The sequence below is a fragment of the Protomyctophum bolini genome, assembly GCF_963924005.1.
Source record: "Protomyctophum bolini genome assembly, chromosome: 24".
Lineage (NCBI taxonomy): Eukaryota > Metazoa > Chordata > Actinopteri > Myctophiformes > Myctophidae > Protomyctophum > Protomyctophum bolini.
Window position 1 is genome coordinate 27,685,933 of NC_137885.1, and position 25,361 is coordinate 27,711,293.

At 46.6% G+C, this 25,361-nt stretch overlaps 1 protein-coding gene across 1 annotated transcript in view; it reads left to right on the plus strand.

Moving 5' to 3' along the window:
• Positions 1 to 25,361, plus strand: part of LOC308311848 (tensin-1-like) — a gene marked incomplete at its 3' end in the record, with an annotated part of 156,067 nt that overhangs the window by 90,782 nt on the left and 39,924 nt on the right. Inside the window, exon 4 of the mRNA XM_080758623.1 lies at positions 23,067 to 23,114. Within this exon, the coding sequence (XP_080614749.1) occupies positions 23,067 to 23,114 (48 nt within the window). The remainder of the gene's footprint in view (positions 1 to 23,066; positions 23,115 to 25,361) is intronic.

Genomic DNA, 25,361 nt, shown 5'->3' on the forward strand with positions numbered 1-25,361 from the left:
ACAGACTGGTTTCTGAGCTGCCCACAGCCCTCCTATGAGACACAGAGTGGTTTCTGAGCTGCCCACAGCCCTCTTATGAGACACAGACTGGTTTCTGAGCTGCCCACAGCCCTCCTATGAGACAGAGTGGTTTCTGAGCTGCCCACAGCCCTCTTATGAGACACAGACTGGTTTCTGAGCTGCCCACAGCCCTCCTATGAGACACAGACTGGTTTCTGAGCTGCCCACAGCCCTCTTATGAGACACAGACTGGTTTCTGAGCTGCCCACAGCCCTCTTATGAGACACAGACTGGTTTCTGAGCTGCCCACAGCCCTCCTATGAGACACAGACTGGTTTCTGAGCTGCCCACAGCCCTCCTATGACACACAGACTGGTTTCTGAGCTGCCCATGCCAGCCCTCCTATGACACACAGACTGGTTTCTGAGCTGCCCATGCCAGCCCTCCTATGAGACACAGACTGGTTTCTGAGCTGCCCATGCCAGCCCTCCTATGAGACACAGACTGGTTTCTGAGCTGCCCACAGCCCTCCTATGAGACACATACTGGTTTCTGAGCTGCCCACAGCCCTCCTATGAGACACAGACTGGTTTCTGAGCTGCCCACAGCCCTCCTATGAGACACAGACTGGTTTCTGAGCTGCCCACAGCCCTCCTATGAGACACAGACTGGTTTCTGAGCTGCCCACAGCCCTCCTATGAGACACAGACTGGTTTCTGAGCTGCCCACAGCCCTCCTATGAGACACAGAGTGGTTTCTGAGCTGCCCACAGCCCTCCTATGAGACACAGACTGGTTTCTGAGCTGCCCATGCCAGCCCTCCTATGAGACACAGACTGGTTTCTGAGCTGCCCACAGCCCTCCTATGAGACACAGAGTGGTTTCTGAGCTGCCCACAGCCCTCCTATGAGACACAGACTGGTTTCTGAGCTGCCCACAGCCCTCCTATGAGACACAGACTGGTTTCTGAGCTGCCCATGCCAGCCCTCCTATGAGACACAGACTGGTTTCTGAGCTGCCCATCATGCCAGCCCTCCTATGAGACACAGACTGGTTTCTGAGCTGCCCATGCCAGCCCTCCTATGAGACACAGACTGGTTTCTGAGCTGCCCACAGCCCTCCTATGAGACACAGAGTGGTTTCTGAGCTGCCCACAGCCCTCCTATGAGACACAGACTGGTTTCTGAGCTGCCCACAGCCCTCCTATGAGACACATACTGGTTTCTGAGCTGCCCACAGCCCTCCTATGAGACACAGACTGGTTTCTGAGCTGCCCACAGCCCTCCTATGAGACACAGACTGGTTTCTGAGCTGCCCACAGCCCTCCTATGAGACACAGACTGGTTTCTGAGCTGCCCATCATGCCAGCCCTCCTATGAGACACAGAGTGGTTTCTGAGCTGCCCATGCCAGCCCTCCTATGAGACACAGAGTGGTTTCTGAGCTGCCCATCATGCCAGCCCTCCTATGAGACACAGAGTAGGAAAAGGTTTAACATTAGTGGGGAGTGGGGACCAATTATTCGAAGATAGTTTGAAAAGTGGTGAAGTGGTCCTTTTTAAGAGAAAAAGGCTGCTATTTTAAAAGGGTTGGGAAGTAAGGGTGGGGGAGTAAGAATGTGATAGGATAGCACACACACACACACACACACACACACACACACACACACACACGCACACACACCAAGCCAAGTGCCCAACATACCTCAGCAGCCCTCACAGAGGTAACTCTGTATTACTTAATGCAAATTCATTTCTTATTACTATACTTGCGAGGAAATCAAATTGCCATTTTTAACTCTAACCCCCGAAAGCCTTAAAATACAGAAAAGTCAGGCATAATAATTGTATACTGTATAACTCCAATCCTATAACCGCTATAGCATATAGTCAACCTGAAACTGAGTTTACTAGTTGTAAACTATTGTGAGGGACCTGCAGGGAAATGGTCCTCACAATGTCCCTTTGTAATATCCTGCCATATACTTGTGGGGAAATTTGGCCCTCAAAGGTATAGCGATACAAGTGTGTATACACACACACACACACACACACACACACACACACACACACACACACACACACACACACAGGAGTCCGAGGCAGCCAAGACCCCAGCATACCTCAGCAGCCCTCTCACAGAGGTAACTCTGTTTCCCTGGCGCAAACACGTCAACATCAAAGGGTGCCCCATCACAGACCAATCTCCATGGTGACGCTCCTTCTTCGCTGGCGTTGCCGCGTAGCTCGGCTATAGCTGTAGCTAGCCTATAGCCTAGAGGCCCATGGGGTGGACAACTGTCAAAAATAGCCGATCTACAAGCTCAAAACGCGTTTTGGGCTTCAGTCCAATGGCGGCTCTCTTACATAGACTTCTGTTGGTCACTTCATGGGGCCAGTCCAATGGCGGCTCTTCTACATAGACTTCTGTTGGCGAAAAGCATTGCAAACGAATAGGGACAAGTCCTGTACCCAAATGCATTGGACTCAAGCAACAGCTCAGCTTTTATGATCTTAGTTAAATCCCTTTATTTTAGATTGGTTTTTTTTTGTAATAATACAACATAAACATTACAGAGACTTTCGTTGTCACTGTACAAGACTTAAAACTAAAATGTCTCTTATTTGCGCCGCTCTGGTTGAAAACAATGTATTTCAGACTCCAGCTTGTCCCAGTACAGCGCTCGGTTTTCTGCCCCCTCAATGTCGTAACTCTGTCTCTATATGGCTCTGCATACGGGGGGGCCTAATAGAGCGTCACAGTCCCTCCCCCTTTCAGAACAACGAGTGGCCCAGGAAATGAATCCCAATGCATTTTCCCCGCCAGCTCTTGTCGTGACAAATCATGACAACAAACAACTATTTTTCGGGCCAAACACGGCTTACGGTTACAACACTTTTCTTTCGTTGTTTTTCTTCTTTGTAATTATTTGTTTGGTCCAAAATATTGTGTGTGTGTTGTCATGATTTGTCACGACAAGAGTTGGCTTCGTATACGACGCTTAAAAAAGGTCTTTAAATAAATAATTTAAGAAATGCCTATGGGGACAAATGCATTGGGATTCATTTCCAGGGCCACTCGTTGTTCTGAAAGGGGGAGGGACTGCGACGCTCTATTGGGGGGGGGGGGTGTGTGTGTGTGTGGGGGGGTGCTAGCCGATGACTGATGAGACAATCTGTGTAACCCCGGTCCGGAGGTCGAGGGCAGAGGTTCACCTTCATAGTACGAAAAAGGATCTCAGGGGCAGAGACCCGAACCAACAACCATGGCAAATAAATCCCGCTGGCCTTCTCAAACTTTTCTCTAAACCACAAGTCTTAAAAGTTTCTGCAGGGAATACAAAAAAAGAAAGGCATTTAAATATGAAAGATCTTTTCTTTTTTTTCTTTTTTTTCAAAAATAAAATGTCTTGACAGTTTGGGCAAGAGTTTTGGATGGTTATTAAAGAAAACAGTGTTTGGGGGAAATAGTTTGAGAAACAGTATTTTTTATTATTTGGGGAGGGATGGAGCGGCGCTCTGGGTGACTTAACGGAAGAGACGTTTTTATTGTCACTGCGTGGCAGATTTAACGAGAAGACCGCGGGACGCAGTGACAGCGTGACACGGTTAACATATTTTCATCTTTACACACGTCTCTCTCTGGTCATAATTTTAGAAAAAGAAAAGACAATGCATAACAAGTGGAGTTTTCTCCGCGGTGGGCATGGTAGAATTTCAAGTTCCTTTTTAGTGTGCGTGCGTGAGTGCGTGCGTGTGCAGTATAGAGTCACAAACTGACCCTCACACAGGTCAATGCATCCACTTTCAGAGTTGATACAACACTCAGGATTTGACTGTAAAAGGGTTTCAATCTGTCAACTTAAAATCAAGGCATTTGTCAGACCAAGAAAAACCAAGTCGGTCTGATGGAGGGCAAAGCTGTCTCTCTCCCCCCCCCCCCCCCCTTCCTCTCGCCGTTTCTCACTCTCTCTACTTTAAGTAGCTCTCACACAGCACACAGCACACACACACACACACACAGCACACACTGTGTTTTAAATCTCCATCAGGCACGTCAACGCCGGCTACAGAGACGAGGAAAGACTGAGGAGGAGGAGGAGGAGAGGGAAATAGACACAGAGCGGGTTAGTTAGAGAGGCATGCAGGAGTACAGGAGAGATACAGTTACTGTCTGCCTCTCTCTCTCTCTCTCTCTCTCTCTCTCTCTCTCGGTACGGGCACCGCGAGGCGCTCCAAGCCGCTATCTTGGCCTTATATAGCGCGTTTCAAAAACTTCTTGGCACTTTTGACGGAGGGGGGGGGGGGGGGGGGAGAGAAGTGAGTTCTGCTCACGTCCCGAGGCATCTGACACCCGCGCACACACACACACACACACACACACACACACACACATATGCAGGCTCTCACACACATGCAGGCTCGACTCACACACACTTACATACACACACACACACACACACATACATATGCAGGCTCTCACACACATGCAGGCTCGACTCACACACACTTACACACGCGCACACACACACACACACACACACACACACACACACACACACACACACATTCGCTGGGACTGGGAGACGGCTGAAGGGGCTGTCAGGCACGCGTTTGGGATTACTGCTGTTGTTTTGAACGAGAAGAAGGAGGGGGGCGTAGTAGGGGGAGAGTATCTCTCTCTCTCTCTCTCTCTCTCTCTCTCGCTGGTCATTCTGAGTGTGGAGGAAGGGGGGGGGGGAGGAGGAGGAGGGGGCTGTGGGGTCCTGTGCGCTGCTGCGTGCAGGCAGACAGAATGCAGTGGTAGAGAGCAGGCGCGCAGAGAGGGAGAGAGGAGAGAGAGGACGTACGTGCGACGGTGCGAACCATCGACACAGCCACCGAGTGGCCGGCGTGCAGTCAGTCAGTCAGGTAAGAGATGCCTGTCTGTCTGACGGGCAGACCCAGGTCTTTATGGAACCAGTCAGTCAGTCAAAAGAAGCTTGATTTGTAGCGTCTATATATATATATATATATATATATATATATTTATTTTTTATTTTTTGTATATGCTTCCAGAGTTCTATTAACACTCAAGGACTTTGCTGTGTATACGAGACGTCTGCATTTGTAAGCAGCTGTTGTTGTGTATGATAACTAGATTATTATATGACAAACCATAGTGTTTGTATAATTATACAGTACCGTGATTCCTCACATACCAACAGTGACATCTGTTTCTTTTCGTTTGTACGATTTTTATATTGGCATATACCGTACATACATGTATATACTGTTGGTCACATACATACATACACTGTTGTTGACTGTTTTCCTTTATGTATGTACAGGGTATGTTGGAGAAAAAGGGGACTTATAACATTATCTGCGTTTTAGTTTATCTCTCTATACGTTTCTCTCCCCTGCACCGCTGTTTTCCTTCCCATGATGCCCGGCATGTATACTCCCGTCCCACGGTCCATGTACTCCCGTCCCACGGTCCTGGGAACGTCGCTCCCATGGGAACGGAACCGCGGGGAGGGAGGGAGGGAGGGAGGGGTTCATTTGAGTTGCTTCTCCAGACTCCAGCCTTTCATGACCAGACTTATGGTGATTTGTGGCATCGGACACACCGGTCAATGCAATGAATACACACACACAGACACAGAGACACACACAGACACGCATTTCACACACACAGCACAGAGACACACACAGACACAGAGACACACACACACACACACACACACACACACACACACACACACGTGTTTTCTCCTTGAGAGTAACGGCATCCTCTGTCTGACAACCACTGTCAGGCAGCAAAGTGGAGCCTTGTCTGGGAACATGTCTGCATGTTTATATACTTCTTTCTTTCTTTCTTTCTTTAATCCCCCCGTCCTCCAGTCTCCTCATCGTCCACTTGTCTCCGCGTCTCTCTTGTCCCTCTCGTCCCCCCCCCGGCCGTGGGTTGACACTTAAAGCTGGACGTCTGGGAGGGAACCCCTTTTGGTGTTATAGCATTATGTCGTGCTTTAGCTATTGAAAAATAGCAGATCTACAAGCTGACATAAGAACGACTGACATAGAAAAATGCAGCTTTTTCAGAAAACTGTCGGGATGTAGAAAAAAAGACATTTTTTTTAAGAATCTGATCTCAGGTCAGAATGAAAACTGTCAGGATGTAGAAGAACATTTTTAGAATCTGATCTCAGGTCAGAATGAAAACTGTCAGGATGTAGAAGACATTTTTTTAGAATCTGATCTCAGGTCAGAATGAAAACTGTCAGGATGTAGAAGACATTTTTAGAATCTGATCTCAGGTCAGAATGGTAAAATGTCAGGATGTAGAAGACATTTTTTCAGAATCTGATCTCAGGTCAGAACGGGTTAAGAGGACTAATGATGGCCATTCCTCACCTCCGACCTTGAGCTAACACTAGGGTGGCAGTTAAACATGAAGAGGTCAAGAGGTCGGCAGCCTTGTGTGTCCTGTCTCCCGCTAACTAGTCAAAACAACCAGATGGAATGCCTGTTTCCAGGCGGTGTGGCTCCTCGACATGTCTTATAGGACATCTGAACCTGTTCGCTCTTCTACACGCAGGCTGACCCCTAGCTGAAAGTGTCCAAATGGAACCAAATGGACCCCCATAGCAGGGGTCCCAATTGTTTCCATTCGTTTTAGTCAAATCGACTCAGACTTTGTGTGTGTTTGTTTTGTGTGTTTTCGCAAACTCAAGAATAATATCCAAAAAGCGGTCGGTCGGGGCGCTTTTCTTTTTGATATTCGGATGCACTCCTCCGTCCGCATCAAATTGTGTTATTGTCATCGGGGAATTCTTTGGAAACTTGTTTATACCGTTCGTTTGGAACGCACTGTAGTCATCACAAGAAGAACGGTGGTTTATTTTTTGTTATACCCATCATTCAATCGCTGACCGTCTCGTCTCACACCACTCTATACTGCGCTGCTCCTTCATTTAGTTCTGTCTGTCCATCTCGTCTCACACCACTCTATACTGCGCTGCTCCTTCATTTAGTTCTGTCTGTCCATCTCGTCTCACACCACTCTATACTGCGCTGCTCCTTCATTTAGTTCTGTCCATCTCGTCTCACACCTCTATACTGCGCTGCTCCTTCATTTAGTTCTGTCTGTCCATCTCGTCTCACACCACTCTATACTGCGCTGCTCCTTCATTTAGTTCTGTCCATCTCGTCTCACACCACTCTATACTGCGCTGCTCCTTCATTTAGTTCTGTCCATCTCGTCTCACACCACTCTATACTGCGCTGCTCCTTCATTTAGTTCTGTCCATCTCGTCTCACACCACTCTATACTGCGCTGCTCCTTCATTTAGTTCTGTCCATCTCGTCTCACACCACTCTATACTGCGCTGCTCCTTCATTTAGTTCTGTCTGTCCATCTCGTCTCACACCACTCTATACTGCGCTGCTCCTTCATTTAGTTCTGTCCATCTCGTCTCACACCACTCTATACTGCGCTGCTCCTTCATTTAGTTCTGTCCATCTCGTCTCACACCACTCTATACTGCGCTGCTCCTTCATTTAGTTCTGTCCATCTCGTCTCACACCACTCTATACTGCGCTGCTCCTTCAGTTAGTTCTGTCCATCTCGTCTCACACCACTCTATACTGCGCTGCTCCTTCATTTAGTTCTGTCCATCTCGTCTCACACCTCTATACTGCGCTGCTCCTTCATTTAGTTCTGTCTGTCCATCTCGTCTCACACCACTCTATACTGCGCTGCTCCTTCATTTAGTTCTGTCCATCTCGTCTCACACCACTCTATACTGCGCTGCTCCTTCATTTAGTTCTGTCCATCTCGTCTCACACCACTCTATACTGCGCTGCTCCTTCATTTAGTTCTGTCCGTCTCGTCTCACACCACTCTATACTGCGCTGCTCCTTCATTTAGTTCTGTCCGTCTCGTCTCACACCACTCTATACTGCGCTGCTCCTTCAGTTAGTTCTGTCTGTCCATCTCGTCTCACACCACTCTATACTGCGCTGCTCCTTCATTTAGTTCTGTCTGACCATCTCGTCTCACACCACTCTATACTGCGCTGCTCCTTCATTTAGTTCTGTCCATCTCGTCTCACACCTCTATACTGCGCTGCTCCTTCATTTAGTTCTGTCTGTCCATCTCGTCTCACACCACTCTATACTGCGCTGCTCCTTCATTTAGTTCTGTCCATCTCGTCTCACACCACTCTATACTGCGCTGCTCCTTCATTTAGTTCTGTCCATCTCGTCTCACACCACTCTATACTGCGCTGCTCCTTCAGTTAGTTCTGTCCATCTCGTCTCACACCACTCTATACTGCGCTGCTCCTTCATTTAGTTCTGTCCGTCTCGTCTCACACCACTCTATACTGCGCTGCTCCTTCATTTAGTTCTGTCCGTCTCGTCTCACACCACTCTATACTGCGCTGCTCCTTCATTTAGTTCTGTCTGACCATCTCGTCTCACACCACTCTATACTGCGCTGCTCCTTCATTTAGTTCTGTCCGTCTCGTCTCACACCACTCTATACTGCGCTGCTCCTTCATTTAGTTCTGTCCATCTCGTCTCACACCACTCTATACTGCGCTGCTCCTTCATTTAGTTCTGTCCGTCTCGTCTCACACCACTCTATACTGCGCTGCTCCTTCATTTAGTTCTGTCTGTCCATCTCGTCTCACACCACTCTATACTGCGCTGCTCCTTCATTTAGTTCTGTCCATCTCGTCTCACACCACTCTATACTGCGCTGCTCCTTCATTTAGTTCTGTCCATCTCGTCTCACACCACTCTATACTGCGCTGCTCCTTCATTTAGTTCTGTCCGTCTCGTCTCACACCACTCTATACTGCGCTGCTCCTTCATTTAGTTCTGTCCGTCTCGTCTCACACCACTCTATACTGCGCTGCTCCTTCAGTTAGTTCTGTCCATCTCGTCTCACACCACTCTATACTGCGCTGCTCCTTCATTTAGTTCTGTCCATCTCGTCTCACACCACTCTATACTGCGCTGCTCCTTCATTTAGTTCTGACCGTCTCGTCTCACACCACTCTATACTGCGCTGCTCCTTCATTTAGTTCTGACCGTCTCGTCTCACACCACTCTATACTGCGCTGCTCCTTCATTTAGTTCTGACCGTCTCGTCTCACACCACTCTATACTGCGCTGCTCCTTCATTTAGTTCTGACCGTCTCGTCTCACACCACTCTATACTGCGCTGCTCCTTCATTTAGTTCTGTCTGTCCATCTCGTCTCACACCACTCTATACTGCGCTGCTCCTTCATTTAGTTCTGTCCATCTCGTCTCACACCACTCTATACTGCGCTGCTCCTTCATTTAGTTCTGTCTGACCATCTCGTCTCACACCACACTATACTGCGCTGCTCCTTCATTTAGTTCTGTCCATCTCGTCTCACACCACTCTATACTGCGCTGCTCCTTCAGTTAGTTCTGTCCATCTCGTCTCACACCACTCTATACTGCGCTGCTCCTTCAGTTAGTTCTGTCCATCTCGTCTCACACCACTCTATACTGCGCTGCTCCTTCAGTTAGTTCTGTCCATCTCGTCTCACACCTCTATACTGCGCTGCTCCTTCATTTAGTTCTGTCTGTCCATCTCGTCTCACACCACTCTATACTGCGCTGCTCCTTCATTTAGTTCTGTCCATCTCGTCTCACACCACTCTATACTGCGCTGCTCCTTCATTTAGTTCTGACCATCTCGTCTCACACCACTCTATACTGCGCTGCTCCTTCATTTAGTTCTGTCCATCTCGTCTCACACCTCTATACTGCGCTGCTCCTTCATTTAGTTCTGTCCATCTCGTCTCACACCACTCTATACTGCGCTGCTCCTTCATTTAGTTCTGTCTGACCATCTCGTCTCACACCACTCTATACTGCGCTGCTCCTTCAGTTAGTTCTGTCCATCTCGTCTCACACCACTCTATACTGCGCTGCTCCTTCAGTTAGTTCTGTCCATCTCGTCTCACACCACTCTATACTGCGCTGCTCCTTCAGTTAGTTCTGTCCATCTCGTCTCACACCACTCTATACTGCGCTGCTCCTTCAGTTAGTTCTGTCCATCTCGTCTCACACCACTCTATACTGCGCTGCTCCTTCATTTAGTTCTGTCCATCTCGTCTCACACCTCTATACTGCGCTGCTCCTTCATTTAGTTCTGTCCCGGAGAAACAAATCTACCGTTGTCATCGTCGCCGTGCCCAGAGTGTTTTTTGACGTGACAGAAGAGGGGAGCCCTTAAATCACCGCTGCCCTTTTCGTGTTTTGTAAAAAATGAAAAACGAAGACGTTACTCCTAAGAGAGTGATATTGATGGCAACGTCTGGCTTCTCCTCAGTCCATCAATCCCTCTTTAAACTGTCTCTTGTCGTTCTAAATGGTATCCCATTCCCCTCTGGGCAGTTTGGCATCGCCTCATGTCTGCACATTAGAGCATTCTGACCTGAGATCAGATTCATACGAGGTTTCCACTAGGACACACACTGGTCTGATTAACACAGCTGTGTATATCCACATACTGTTACATGCTGCCATGGCAGAACTCTATAGAACTGAGAAAGCAAGTTCTCCTTCTCCAGCTAATTTGGCCCCAAAGTATGTGTTGGGAAGTGTCATAAAAACTGGTAGTTTGAGCGAGCGGGCGGGTGGATATAGCACTCAGCATGCAGCCACACAAGAGGACGACTTTAATTTGAGAGGCGGCTGTGTGTGAATTACAGGGAGACGGGGCCTGCCTGCCGCCCCGGCAAACTTTATTTCTGTATACCGTACGTCGCTGACAGGACCAGAAAAAACAGCCGTTTATTTAGCATTTCACTCGACAGGCACAGTGTTGGGTGCGAGGCAGTGTGGTCACGGCAAAGTGGAGATGAAAGGTCAGTTGAACCAAACCAGTGCTAATAAGGAGATGGGTTTTTTTTTTTTTGACAGATTTCCATCAAATGGCATGAGAGTTATAGGGGCAGCGGTGGGCCGAACGGTTTGCGGAGCGGTCTTGATATCGGAAAGGTCGCTATAGTTCGTATATCCCCGGACCGGCACGTTAAAATTACCACCGCTGAAGAAGTGCCCTTTGACAAGGCATTGAACCCCTACCATGAAATGTTCTATGAGCAGGGCCTGGCTGTAAACAAGTTCTTGAGCGTAGTCCAGTTACCCTGGGTAAACGTAGTACCTTAGTTATGCTATGGTAATATAGTATAATTTCTACCTGCACCTCAATGAGCTATACGTTGTTCTATAGCTATATGATGATGATGATGATTGTGTTTTGCGTCTTGAATTAGCATCGGTATCTTGCAGTGTTGTTCACCTTGCTTATTGTTAGTCACTCTGGAAGAGAGTGCCCAAAAGGGGCACGGTGGCACAGTTGGTAGTGTTGTCGCCTCACAGCTAGAAGGTCCTGGGTTCGATTCCCGCTCGGGACGCTGTGGGTGCTGGCGGCGTGTTCCCTCCTCCGCGTCATCAGTGCCCATACCCGAAGGCGGGGGTTGGCGAAAGGGCCTTTCTGTGTGGAGTTTGCATGTTCTCCCCGTGTCCCCTAGGGTAGGTACCCTCACAAAAAACATGTAGTAATCCTGGTCTCTAAACTGCCTCCCCCTGGCCAGCCGGGGCGCCTGATGGAGGGGAAAGGAACTGGTTGGAATAACGTGTTCCTTCCACGCGCTACGTCCAACCAGGGAAACTCCCCCCTGTCAGGTGTAAAGGAGCAACTTGGACACTCAGGCATGAAGGAAGCATGAGTTCAAGTCCGTTGCTCTCCCCTTGTCCCCCATATATGGGGACTAGGTTGGCGGAGGGTGTGTAGAGGCCAGGATCACATTAGATGATACAGGGGTGAAAAATGGGTTACAAAATCGTGGGATAAAAAAAATATATAAAAAAAAAGTATTTGTCTTTGAAATGTTGTGGTGTGAAAATCAAGTACAGAAACACGAAAGATTTACTTAAGTACATGTACGCATGGTATCAGTTAACCTGTGGTTTGTGCCATTGGTTTCTACACCTGACACCCTAGGGTGATTCAATCTGCCATGGCTATTGTATTACTAATCCAAAGAACTGTTTGGGGAAATAACATTTCGATTAGATTATTATTCTTAAGTAGTTGGTTGACGTTAGTATTGGCTTACAATTTAATATATTGGACTCTACGGTTTAGTATACAGGAAAGAGTGTAAACATACAGTAGAATATATGCATATACAGGAGCTCACAGTCAAATCTTAGCATGTGTAAGGGTCCATTTGGTTATATTTGTACACTCTCAGTCACTCTCTTTTACAGTGTAGGAAGCCTTCTACAATAGCTTTCTATGTTGTATGTGTAGACGTGAATTGGGCTTGGCCACATTTTGATTATTTAGTTTAGTTAGTGTAGAGTGTAGAGTGTACAAATGGTTTCCATTTGTACACTCTCAGAGTTAAAATAACTTTGATTGCACAATATAAATGTGGGGTCAGAGAGATGAAAAATGCCATTAAATTGGGGTCCTTATAGACTGATGTATGTCAAACTGGGGGTCCCTTGAAATGAAACGGGTTGAGAATCACTGCTATAGGACGTCCCTGGCATATACTGTATCTTTTCAAATGGGGGTCCGCGGGCTAATTGGTGTCAATTTAGGGGGTCCTTGACATGGAAATGTTTGGGAACCGTGCACATGTCCTACGGGTAGCTTTACTATGTTGTATAATATTTCACAGCCTTGGGGCCTGGGCCTGCCCCGTGCTTTGCCTTTCGTCTTGCGTAACTACTGTGCTACTATTAGTGGTCAAGTGGAGTGAAAACATCCTGTGGGCAGCTCTGGTTTAAACGTGACCTCTGAATGATAGCTCAGCATGCTCTGTGTAGCTGAACAGCCCCCATTAGCAATCGTCCCATAAGTTCAACTCAGGCCAGCAGTAATAAAAATAATGATAAAAGCATGCTTGTTTTATACTGTATAGCCGAAAGCTTTGACGTCTGAAGTGTATAATAGCAGTAATACAAAATGTTGGTAGGAATTCGAGTCCGAAACGATTCATCTTCTCTCCCATTCCGCATTTTTTTATATACCAGCTCTTTTGTGTGACTGTCTTTGGCTTTCAAAAACAGATACACCCCCCCCCCCTCCACCCCCCTCCCTCATCAGCCCACTGGGTAAAAGTTCTGTGTTCCCAGTATTGAAAGAAACGCCATTGGGGTCTGGTGTGGACCCCCCCCCCCCCCCCCCAACACACACACACACACACACACACACACACACACACACACACATAAATCCTGGGCTCCGAATAGCGGAGGTTTTCAACCTGTGTCCAAAGTCAGCCACAACTGCACATCTGATATTCATCGCTTCCTTGTTTAATGGGGTATATTGTTCGTGTGCGTGTGTGTGTGTGTGTGTGTGTGTGTGTGCGTGCGCGTGTGTAGCCTGCAGCGAACGAGGGAGCCCGCCCGCCGGCCCGGCTGGCCGGCCAAGGCGTCATCGTATAGCCCCCCCCTCCCCCTCCCCCCCCCCCCTCCTCCTCCTCACCTCCTCCCCCTCCTCCCCCTCCTCCTCCTCACCCACCGCCAGCTTGAGGTTTTTAGACTGTGATCAAATAGCTGCTTCCTGCACTGATCCGTGGTCCGTGGCCTCGGGACGCTTTCGTGCTACGAGGTTGCTTTGGCAACATCGTCAACATGGCAGTGATATATATATATATATATATATATATATATACATATATATATACAGTAACAAAGTATACATGTACTGGAGTGATGCACTTAACCCATTCTGACCTACCTGGGAACGATTCTGCAAATGTCTTTCTAAATCCTGACTGTTTTCTTAAGCGACGTTTTCTATGTCAAGTCGTTCTCAAACACTTTCATGTCACTTTTCACGATTCTTCAAAAAATAGCAGACCTACAAGCTCGTAGCGCGCCACTCGGTGGCGCGCTACGAGCTTGTAGATCTGCTATTTTTTCAATAGCTAAAGCATAACATACTGCTAACACCAAAAGGGTTTCCCGCGCAAAATGGGTTAAGCGCACTTTTTTTTGTATTTCTACTTTACTTGAGGGGAGAAAAACAAAAATGGATACTCATGACTTTCACTTGAGTTATTTTTTCACTACCCATAGAATGCCAGCGCAAAAAAAAAAAAAAAAGAAGAAAAAAAGGTTATGCTTATTTATGGTGCGTAAAAAAACATATGGTAGTGATTTTCGTTCTCATGTGAAATTGCCCCCCTTTCTGCTGTAATCCACAGGGTTTAGCTGGTGCCCTCATCAAACAGAGGCTCGGGCCACTAGTTGCCTGGTTAGAATATCATTTTGTTTAACCCATTCTGACCTGAGATCAGATTCATACGAGGTTTCCACTGGACACACACTGGTCTGATGAACCCATTCTGACCTGAGATCAGATTCTAAAAATGTCACAGTCGTTCTTCGATTTTTTTCAAAAATAGCAGACCTACAAGCTCGTAGCGCGCCACTTGGTGGCGCGCTATGAGCTTGTAGATCTGCTATTTTTCAATAGCTAAAGCATGACATGATGCTAACACCAAAATGGGTTCCCGTTCAGAATGGGTTAAGCGAGGGGGGGGGGGGCAACAATTGCAAAGCGGGCGAGAATAACCATGAAGTTCAAAGGGGATATTCTGATGTCACTTCGTCATGGTCTCATCTCGTCACATGTGTCTGAAATCACATGATAGTCATGGATGGAATCCCCCGAAAGACACCGTCTGTAGATGGATGTCTGTTGGCCTCCAGCGGTCGTTGACAGGAATAGGTGTCACTTTCAGCGCTGTATTCCCAGGGTCCTACCGTACGTTCCCAACCCCATGCTACTCCCGTTAGCATGGGGTTGGCTAGCTGGTGTTGTCAGTGACACTGGAGCGCGCCATCGTGATCGCCGCGCGCATATATATATACGCGTCCATTCTATCGGTTTCTTTCAATCGCTTGAATCTCCAATTCCTTAATTGTCCCAGATGGCCTTTCTGGTCAAAACAAGGTTTTATTCCGCGGCCAATAGCTGGCGCTGTGATCCTCCCGATCATGTTTTATATCTGCACTGATCGGTATAGACAGGAAGTGGATGCGACAACACACACACACACTAGTATGACATCATAACATCCGGTCGCAGATTTGTGACGCTTCAAAATAAAGGTTTTGTAAAAAAAAAAAAAGGGTGGGGGAATGTATTAGGTTAGGGCTTAGGGATCACTGTGCAAAGGGTACATACTTGTATAGTAGACACTCTAGTTCAGATGGATGGAGTTTTAGGGTTCTTGTCTTCGTTGTGAAAACAATCATTTAATATTTAGACAAGACTCCATAAACATGGCCACTGGGCGTGCTCTCTCTCTCTCTCTCTCTCTCTCTCTCTCTCTCTCTCCTGTGCACAGCAGTTTCTGTGCACGGAAGCATGCATGCATGCATGCGGATGCGCACATGCACTTACTGTATGCACTGATCCATTCACACGTGCATCCACCCATCAAACAGACTCTCTATCTCTCTCTTGCTCGCGTGTGCACACACACACACACACACACACACACACACACACACACACACACTGCAGTGACTGACCAATGTGTTAATTTGTCATTTATCTGTTGACTTGGTTTGAGAATGTACAAATGGACCCTTATGCAATATGCACGGGTCCGTTTTGTTCTCTCCAAGTCAAAAGAACACTCAGGGATTTGACGGTGAAACACTTAGAGAGCTGTCTACTCTTAACCCATTTAGACCTGAGATCAGATTCTAAAAATGTCTTCTAAAATCCTGACAGTTTTCTGAAAAAACATTATGTTTCTATGTCAGTCGTTCTCAAACGTTTTCATGTCAAGGACCCCCAGAATTATCTGTCTATGGCCGTGGACCCCCCCATCTGAAAATATGTTGTTCAAGGGACCCCCCCCCCCCCCCCCCCCAGAAGCAAAAATTTGAGTTAAAAATGTTCGCCCTGAAAGAATATATACTGAAAGATTTGCGGCACATTTTCAAGATTTTTCAAAAATAAAATAGCAGACCTATACAAGCTCGTCGCTATGAGCTTGTAGATCTGCTATTTTTCAATAGCCCTCAAGTATAACATAACTCCAGAACGGGGTTTTCAGATAATGTTTATGCAGAGTTCAGATTCAGTCTCACTGAACCCATTTTGGGGGCGAGAACCCCTTTTGGTGTTAGCATTATGTTATGCTTTATAGCTTTTGAAAAATAGCAGATCTACAAGCTCATAGCGCGCCACCGAGTGGCGCGCTACGAGCTTGTATAGGTCTGCTATTTTTGAAAAATCGAAGAGTGACTGACACATAGAAACATAGCTTTTTCAGAAAACTGTCAGGATGTAGAAGAACATTTTTATAGAATCTGATCTCAGGTCAGAATGAGCCTCTCATATACTGTGCTCCAACATTACGTACAGTATACCAAAACATCTGATAGTGTTTTGTCATCGACACCCGTCAGGCAGCGGACTGCTGCCCGAGTTCGCCCGCGCCTCGCCGCGCTGCCCGCCACCCAGTCAGATACAGTTGGATTAGCATTACACGCTAGCTCCACATCGCGTTCCAATGTCAAAACAAGACACTACTTCTCCTCGCCCCCCCCCCCAATGCGCACACACGCACACACACACATACTGTACACACACACACACACACACACACACACACACACACACACACACGCACACACCATCACAGCACTTCCCAACCCATCCAAGTCAAACAGAAACCCTGGCTGACATGGAAAGCTGTCTCAAAGTGCTGTCGGAGCGATCCTTATTTTTGGCCCCCGGCTTTTCAAAGGAGAAAGAATTTACTTTCTCGGGCACACTGCCACCGCTCTGCTCTCTGCTGCAGCGCTTTCTCTTCTCATGTGCACTCGGAGAAGAAGCGTCTGAGGAATTCGGAGCATGGGTATGATCCAATGGGAGCACTTTGTGCTTGTTATTCTTATTGAAATCCTCCAGCGCATGAATGATGTGCAAGAGACCACCGGCCCAACACTTTCTCTTTCACCAGGCAAGACAGGTGAACTGTGCAGTCCAATTAGACTTTTTTTTATCACACGATTTTGCAACCCTTTTTTTTGTTGTCAATTTTCTAATAATATAATCCTGGGTGCTATTCACTCCCTCTGCCAACCAGGGGAGAGCAACGGGACTGACCTCATGCTTCCTTCAATGCATGAGGAGTCCAAGCCGCTTCTTTTCACCTGACAGGGCGGGGGGAGTTTACCCGTTTGGATGTAGTGCATGGAAGGAACACGTTATTCCAATCAGTTCCTTCCCCTCTCCATCAGGCGCCCCCTGGTGGCTGGCCAGGGGGAGGCAGTAATAGAGACCAGGATTACGGCATGTTTTTTTTGTAGCGGCGGTGGCTCAGGGGTAGAGTGGCCGGATGGTAACCGTATAAGGTTGCCAGTTCGAACCCTGTGGGCTCCCCCAGAGTTACTGTCGAAGTGTCCTTGAGCAAGACACTGAACCCCTAATTGCTCCCGATGTACTAGTTGGTGCCTTGCATGGTTTCCGCCGCCATCGGTGTATGAATGTGTGTGTGTGTGTGTGTGTGAATGGGTGAATGTAATGCACTATCTCTGTAAAGCGCCTTGGATAAAGGTGCTATATAAATGCACCGTTTAGCATTTAGGGGAGAAAATGAGCAGACCAAAGTCAGTCCTGGCATATATACCCGGGGTCAACTATAGGGTATTATGGGGTTAACCCATTCTGACCTGAGATCAGATTCATACGAGGTTTCCACTGGACACACACATGGTCTGATTAACCCATTCTGACCCGAGATCAGATTCTAAAAAAATGTCAGTGGTTCTTCGATTTTTCAAAAATAGCAGACCTACAAGCTCGTAGCGCGCCACTCGGTGGCGCGCTACGAGCTTGTAGGTCTGCTATTTTTCAATAGCTAAAGCATAACATGATGCTGAACACCAAAATGGGTTCCCGTTCAGAATGGGTTAAGTACGATTTGAGTTGATTTCTTTTGTCAACCAATTTAACTCACTTTATATAGAGATATGTGACCTTTTGCTGTCGGAATATTGACCAGGTTCAAAAATGCTGCACTGAGATTGTGTTGAGGAGGAGGAGGAGGGGGGGGGGGACGGGGGGACGGTAGCCCTTAACATTCTTTGACCGGTCGTTGCGGCTTCATAGACCCCCCTCTCGGACCCCCCTCGTGTCTGGACGAGATTAAAAAGACATGTTTTGTTCATGCAAACTAGGACACTCATTCTTTAACTCTAAGGGCCCTATATTTTAAACTAGGACTCATTCTTTAACCCTAAGGGCCCTATATTTTAAACTAGGACTCATTCTTTAACCCTAAGGGCCCTATATTTTAAACTAGGACTCATTCTTTAACTCTAAGGGCCCTATATTTTAAACTAGGACTCATTCTTTAACCCTAAGGGCCCTATATTTTAAACTAGGACTCATTCTTTAACTCTAAGGGCCCTATATTTTAAACTAGGACACTCATTCTTTAACTCTAAGGGCCCTATATTTTAAACTAGGACACTCATTCTTTAACTCTAAGGGCCCTATATTTTCGTCAGTGCGAAACCCCTTATCCTTAAACTTCTTAGCCTTTTTTTTTTTTACTATTTTGAAAAACATTTTAGGTATACCTTATTGTACAGTAGCAGTGGAATGTGGAATATTTTTTAACAGAGATCTTGTATGGGGGTCCCTGGCAATAATACACCATACTCTAATACACTTAATTTAGAGGGCCTTGAGAGTTTGAGCCTCTCACAGAATGTTCCGTCTGATCTGTTTCTTCGGGTCTTCAGAGGCAACACAACGCCACGCGTTAGTGTGTTGTCTGATGGACAGACCCCATGTGACCGTCCGTCCATCGCTCTGATAGGCCGTGCTGCTGCTGCTGCTGTGGTCGTGAGCGTTCAAGCTCATGCGTTCGGACGAGGCGCGGAAAGCGCGAGGGAATTATTAAAGCTCAGGTGGTTCGTGTGATTTCCGCCGTCGTGGCCCGTTGTGTTTAAATCCTCTCGGTCCTGCTTTGGCCTTCTGTCTGTTGTCTGTCTGTCTGTCTGTTGTCTGTCTGTCTGCCCATCATGGCCCCTCTCAGTGGTGTAGATGTAACACACATGATTTAGTGGATTACAGTACAAGCTACAGTTGCCTTATATATGTGTGCTTTTGCCTAAGAACTAAATCTAAAGTTACTATGTTTAGTGACCCTGTCTAAAACCTAACCACTGAGTGGTGCAGAGATTTGTTAAGCTATCTAAAAAAATCACTAAATATCAGAGACATGAGAGTGACATGTGGTTCCACCAATCAGCAGTCAGTTTAGGCCTGGCTGATATGCTGTTCCAGCCATAACACAGCAGCCTGTTGAAGCAGTGATTATACCATCTACCTGCATTGCTGCACTAATCAAGCTCAATTGAACTGAGTCAGTTCAGCTGTTGAGGTTAGAGACAGAAGAAAAAGCCAAACAGCAGTGAGTGCACACAGCACATGAGAAGATAGCACAGAACAGAGAGAGGAAAAGTGTGATTCTAGAAGAGTTTTATGAGTATACACAAACCACAGCGAAAGCAAGGTAACTCGGCACATCTCATGAGTTAATTTAAGAGTAACAAATAATTATAATTGCTATATGAGCTTGTAGATCTGCTATAATCAATAGCTAAAGCATAACGTAATGCTTAAAACACCAACAGGGGTTCCCGCCCTTATAAGCACTGTACAATGCGCGCGCGCGCGCACGCACGCGCGTGTGTGTGTGTGTGTGTGTGTGCGTGCGTGCGTGCGTGCCCCGGGAAGTTGTAAACAGCACGCATGAGCATGCATGGTTACAACTGGTGCAGTGCAGCCTCCGGTGTTTATTTGTTTATCTGGATCCCCATTAGCTACTACCTTAGTATAGCAGCTATACTCTTCCTGGGGTGTTGCAGGAGAACCTGGCTGTGGTAGATAGAGGGTATATATCCTCATGCATAAAGTGGGTGGCAAACGTCGTTTAACGTCATTTAATGTTGTCTGATGCACTTCGGATAGGACTTTTCTTTGTGGATGTCTGGGTGGTCAGGGGGTCAGGGGTCAGAGAGTACCTTTTTTTGGGCCGCTCAGTAATAGGCGTTCCCGCTAAAACCTCCGGGTATGATGATGATGTCATCGCGCGCATAATGCTCTATAAAAATCCTATATTTTTTTATACATTTGTACAGTATGTGACTGGATGACTTCACCGTTTTAGTTTTCTCACGATATATACCGGCCTAAATGTACACATATACAGAACTGTACATACATGCGTGCAATTAACCCATTTTGGGTGCAGGGAACCCCTTTTGGTGTTTTAACTAAGCATTATGTTATGCTTTATAGCTATTGAAAAATAGCAGATCTACAAGCTCATAGCGCACCACCGAGTGGCGCGCTATGAGCTTGTAGGTCTGCAATTTTTTTGGAAGAATCGTGAAAAGTGACATGGAAGTGTTTGAGAACGACTGACACGAAAACAGTCAGGATTTTGAAGACATTTCATTTGCAGAATCGTTCCCAGGTCAAAATGGGTTAACTCAGAATGAGGTCCCCCCCCCCCTCTCTCTCTCTCTCTCTCTCTCTCTCTCTCTCTCTCTCTCTCTCTCTCAGACCACTGTTCTATGACCACTCAATGCAAACCGAACCCCATCATTCCAATGACTTTTTTTTGCGCCATCATTTGATTGACGGATCCATTGACAGTGTTTCACGGTCTCTGTGCCAATTAACCCATTCTGACCTGAGATCAGATCCATACGAGGTTTCCACTGGACACACACTGGTCTGATTAACCCATTCTGACCTGAGATCAGATTCTAAAAAATGTCAGTCGTTCTTCAATTTTTTCAAAAATAGCAGACCTACAAGCTCGTAGCGCGCCACTCGGTGGCGCGCTATGAGCTTGTAGATCTGCTATTTTTCAATAGCTAAAGCATAACATGATGCTAACACAAATGGGTTTCCGGTCAGAATGTGTTAAGCGTGGAGGCTACGTTGCGACAGCGGCGTGCGCTAATGGTGTGTGTGTCGCTATATGACGCCACCGCCGCGCGTATCGGAGCGAACTGGAATCAGATGTTATCCGACGCTCTGATCGGCGTGACGATAGCATCTTCTTTGTTTTCGGCCCCTAATCACCACGGCTTCCTTCCTTCCTCTCCGTCGATCTGCCGTGCACTGATAGTGTGCTCTGTCATCTCTCCACACTCGGTCAACATCCGCGGACGCGACGCATACACACACACACACACACACACACACCCACTTTAACCCATTCTGACCTGAGATCAGATTCTAAAAATGTCTTCTGAAAAGTAATTTTTTTTGAAAAATCAATTTTTCTATGTCAGTCGTACAGTCAAAAATAGCAGACCTACAAGCTCGTAGCGCGCCACTCGGTGGCGCGCTACGAGCTTGTAGATCTGCTATTTTTAAATAGCTAAAACGTAACGCTAACACCAAAAGGGGTTCCCACCTAAAATGGGTTAGTGTCCCAGGCACATGTTATTTACAATAATGCGCACACACGCACACGCACACACACACACACACACACACACGCACACGCACACGCACACACACACACACACACACACAGTTCATGCTCAAATGGAGCGCCATCACTCAGCTTGTCGAAATGGCTTGAAAACATCCCGTGTATAAGAAGAGTAAATAATACTCAGTGATTTGTGTTGTGGAGTCCAATAATACATGCATATTATTATAGCTGGGTTTTTTGTGTGTTTGCACGCAAACAAACACGTGTGCAATACCGTATGTGCGTGTGGGTGAGTGAGTGAGTGAGTGAGTGCGTGCATGTGTTTATTCATCAAATCCAACTTAATTTATAAAGCACATTTAACCCATTCTGAACGGGCACCCATTTTGGTGTTGGCATCATGTTATGCTTTATCTATTGAAAAATAGCAGATCTACAAGCTCATAGCGCGCCACCGAGTGGCGCGCTACGAGCTTGTAGGTCTGCTATTTTTGAAAAATCAAAGAACGACTGTGACATTTTTAGAATCTGATCTCAGGTCAGAATGGGTTAATCAGACCAGTGCTGTGTCCAGTGGAAACCTCGTATGAATCTGATCTCAGGTCAGAATGGGTTAAAACAACCACGATTATTGACCAAAAGTGTCGAGGCCTCGGTGAGGCCCTTTAGGAGGGCCATTCGAGCCTCAAGTGGAGCCTGCAGTACTGCCGTTGCCCTGCAGGTGGAGCCTGCAGTACCATAATTGCGGCTCAAGAATCCACCACTCCTGAATGAAGTGTCTGGTGCTGGGGGAGTCTGGTGCAATGCACAGGTCCTGGTGCTGGGGGAGTCTGGTGCAACGCACAGGTCCTGGTGCTGGGGGAGTCTGGTGCAACGCACAGGTCCTGGTGCTGGGGGAGTCTGGTGCAACACACAGGTCCTGGTGCTGGGGCAGTCTGGTGCAATGCACAGGTCCTGGTGCTGGGAGTCTGGTGCAATGCACAGGTCCTGGTGCTGGGGGAGTCTGGTGCAACGCACAGGTCCTGGTGCTGGAACTCTGGTGCAACGCACAGGTCCTGGTGCTGGGGGAGTCTGGTGCAATGCACAGGTCCTGGTGCTGGGAGTCTGGTGCAATGCACAGGTCCTGGTGCTGGGGGAGTCTGGTGCAACGCACAGGTCCTGGTGCTGGGAGTCTGGTGCAACGCACAGGTCCTGGTGCTGGGAGTCTGGTGCAACGCACAGGTCCTGGTGCTGGGGGAGTCTGGTTCAACGCACAGGTCCTGGTGCTGGGGGAGTCTGGTGCAACGCACAGGTCCTGGACAAATCTTAAAAAAAAAAAAATGAAGTGAGTCTTAAGGATAAAACCTTTGATGGAGAGGGACATGTGTCTCTGTGTGGGTCATTCATAGAGTATATTGAATTACAGTAATCAGCCAACCACTGCTTGTGGATCAAGCATTTCACTTTTTGTTTTGTGTATATTTGTCCTAATTCTCTCTCTCTCTCTCTCTCTCTCTGTGTGGTTCCATTTACAGGTCACCACAGCATGTATAGATCCTAACCAACCACCAACCACCGAACTGGTGAGTGCTTTGTTTGTCAATTAACGTTTAGGTGTGTGTGTGTGTTTGATCAGCTGTGTGTATTCACGCACAGTATATGAGCGTGTAATACTAATACTTCTGTGCATGTGCATGTGTGGCCTTTGTGTGTGCGCGTGCGCATATAGCGAGACCCGAGAAATATTGACCCATCGTATAACCTTTAACCTCTCTGAGATGCAGTGGAAACTTATCCTGGTATTGTGCATTTTTGGTTCCATTTGTACACTCCATTTTAGTTACAGACCCATAAGGGTCCATTTTTGTTCCATTTGTACACTCCATTTGAGTTACAGACCCATAAGGGTCCATTTTGGTTCCATCTGTACACTCCATTTGAGTTACAGACCCATAAGGGTCCATTTTGGTTCCATCTGTACACTCCATTTGAGTTACAGACCCATAAGGGTCCATTTGGTTCCATCTGTACACTCCATTTGAGTTACAGACCCATAAGGGTCCATTTGGTTCCATTTGTACACTCCATTTGAGTTACAGACCCATAAGGGTCCATTTGGTTCCATTTGTACACTCCATTTGAGTTACAGACCCATAAGGGTCCATTTGGTTCCATTTGTACACTCCATTTGAGTTACAGACCCATAAGGGTCCATTTGGTTCCATTTGTACACTCCATTTGAGTTACAGACCCATAAGGGTCCATTTGGTTCCATTTGTACACTCCATTTGAGTTACAGACCCATAAGGGTCCATTTGGTTCCATTTGTACACTCCATTTGAGTTACAGACCCATAAGGGTCCATTTGGTTCCATTTGTACACTCCATTTGAGTTACAGACCCATAAGGGTCCATTTGGTTCCATTTGTACACTCCATTTGAGTTACAGACCCACAAGGGTCCATTTGGTTCCATTTGTACACTCCATTTGAGTTACAGACCCATAAGGGTCCATTTTGGTTCCATTTGTACACTCCATTTGAGTTACAGACCCATAAGGGTCCATTTTGGTTCCATCTGTACACTCCATTTGAGTTACAGACCCATAAGGGTCCATTTGGTTCCAAACTATATCATTTAGCTGGGGACCCCCTGGAACTCCCTCAAGGACCCCTGGGGGTCCCCGCATCCCACTTTGGGAACCACTAGTTTAAGTGACTAAGTATATTCACTCAGTACTGTGTTTATTTATGTACAATTACGTTCCGAGATGACCACAAATACAGTACATAATCATATAGATTTTTTTTCCAATACAGCATTTCTTTGTACAGTGGACGGACAGTGACAGACAAAATGAATACTAGGTTACTACTTCACTGCATCTCAGAGGCAAATGTTGTACTGTTTTGCGTTAGTTATTAGCCTACAGTACTTGCTTTGCAGATTCATATCATTAAGACAAACATACAGTATGCATTAACCACCTAAGCCCTATTTTATACTTAAGCCCTATTTTATTTTATACTGTTTTTTTAATATTGTCGAGTGCATGCGAGGCATTTGTGAGATTGTCGATCTGCTCGTTTTACTTTTACTTCACTTTTACTTTGTTACTGTAAGTTATATTTTGAATACACGACTTGTAACGTACTAGTATTTCCGTCGTGTTGCTACTTTTATTTAACCCATTCAGACCTGAGGACGCGTCTGTGTCACCTTTATAGCTTTGAACCACTTCAACCATAATTCTAAACTTTAACTGAGCTTGTAGATCTGCTAATTTTCTTTTTAAACAAAACCTGAAAATGCATGCAAATGTTCACAGCAAACGTTTTTTTAACTCAAATCTTAGCTTCTGAAGGGTCTCTGGAACAACATATTTTGAGATGTAGATCTTGTAGGTCTGCCTTTTTTTTATCGTGAAAATGTGGCACAAATCTTTGAATATATATTCTTTCAGAGTCAAAGTTTTTAACTCAAATCTTTGCTTCTGGGGCGGCCAATTACATATAATAATCCTTGACATGAAAATGTTTGAAAATGACTGACATACTGTAGAAACATAGGGTTTTTCAGATTTTTAGAAGGGATTTGATTCGTTCCCGCAGGTCAAAATGGGTTAACCAAAGACCTGGTGGTCCGGGGTCAGTTTATACCCCAGCTATGGTGGTCCGGGGTCAGTTTATACCACAGCTCTGGTGGTCCGGGGTCAGTTTATACATCCAAGAGAATTTCCTTCCCGTGCTCAACAACTTCCTTCAGAGGCCATGTTGGCGACGCGCTTCCTTCACGGCCGTTCAAAGACAACTTCAGAGATAAGCAGAGAC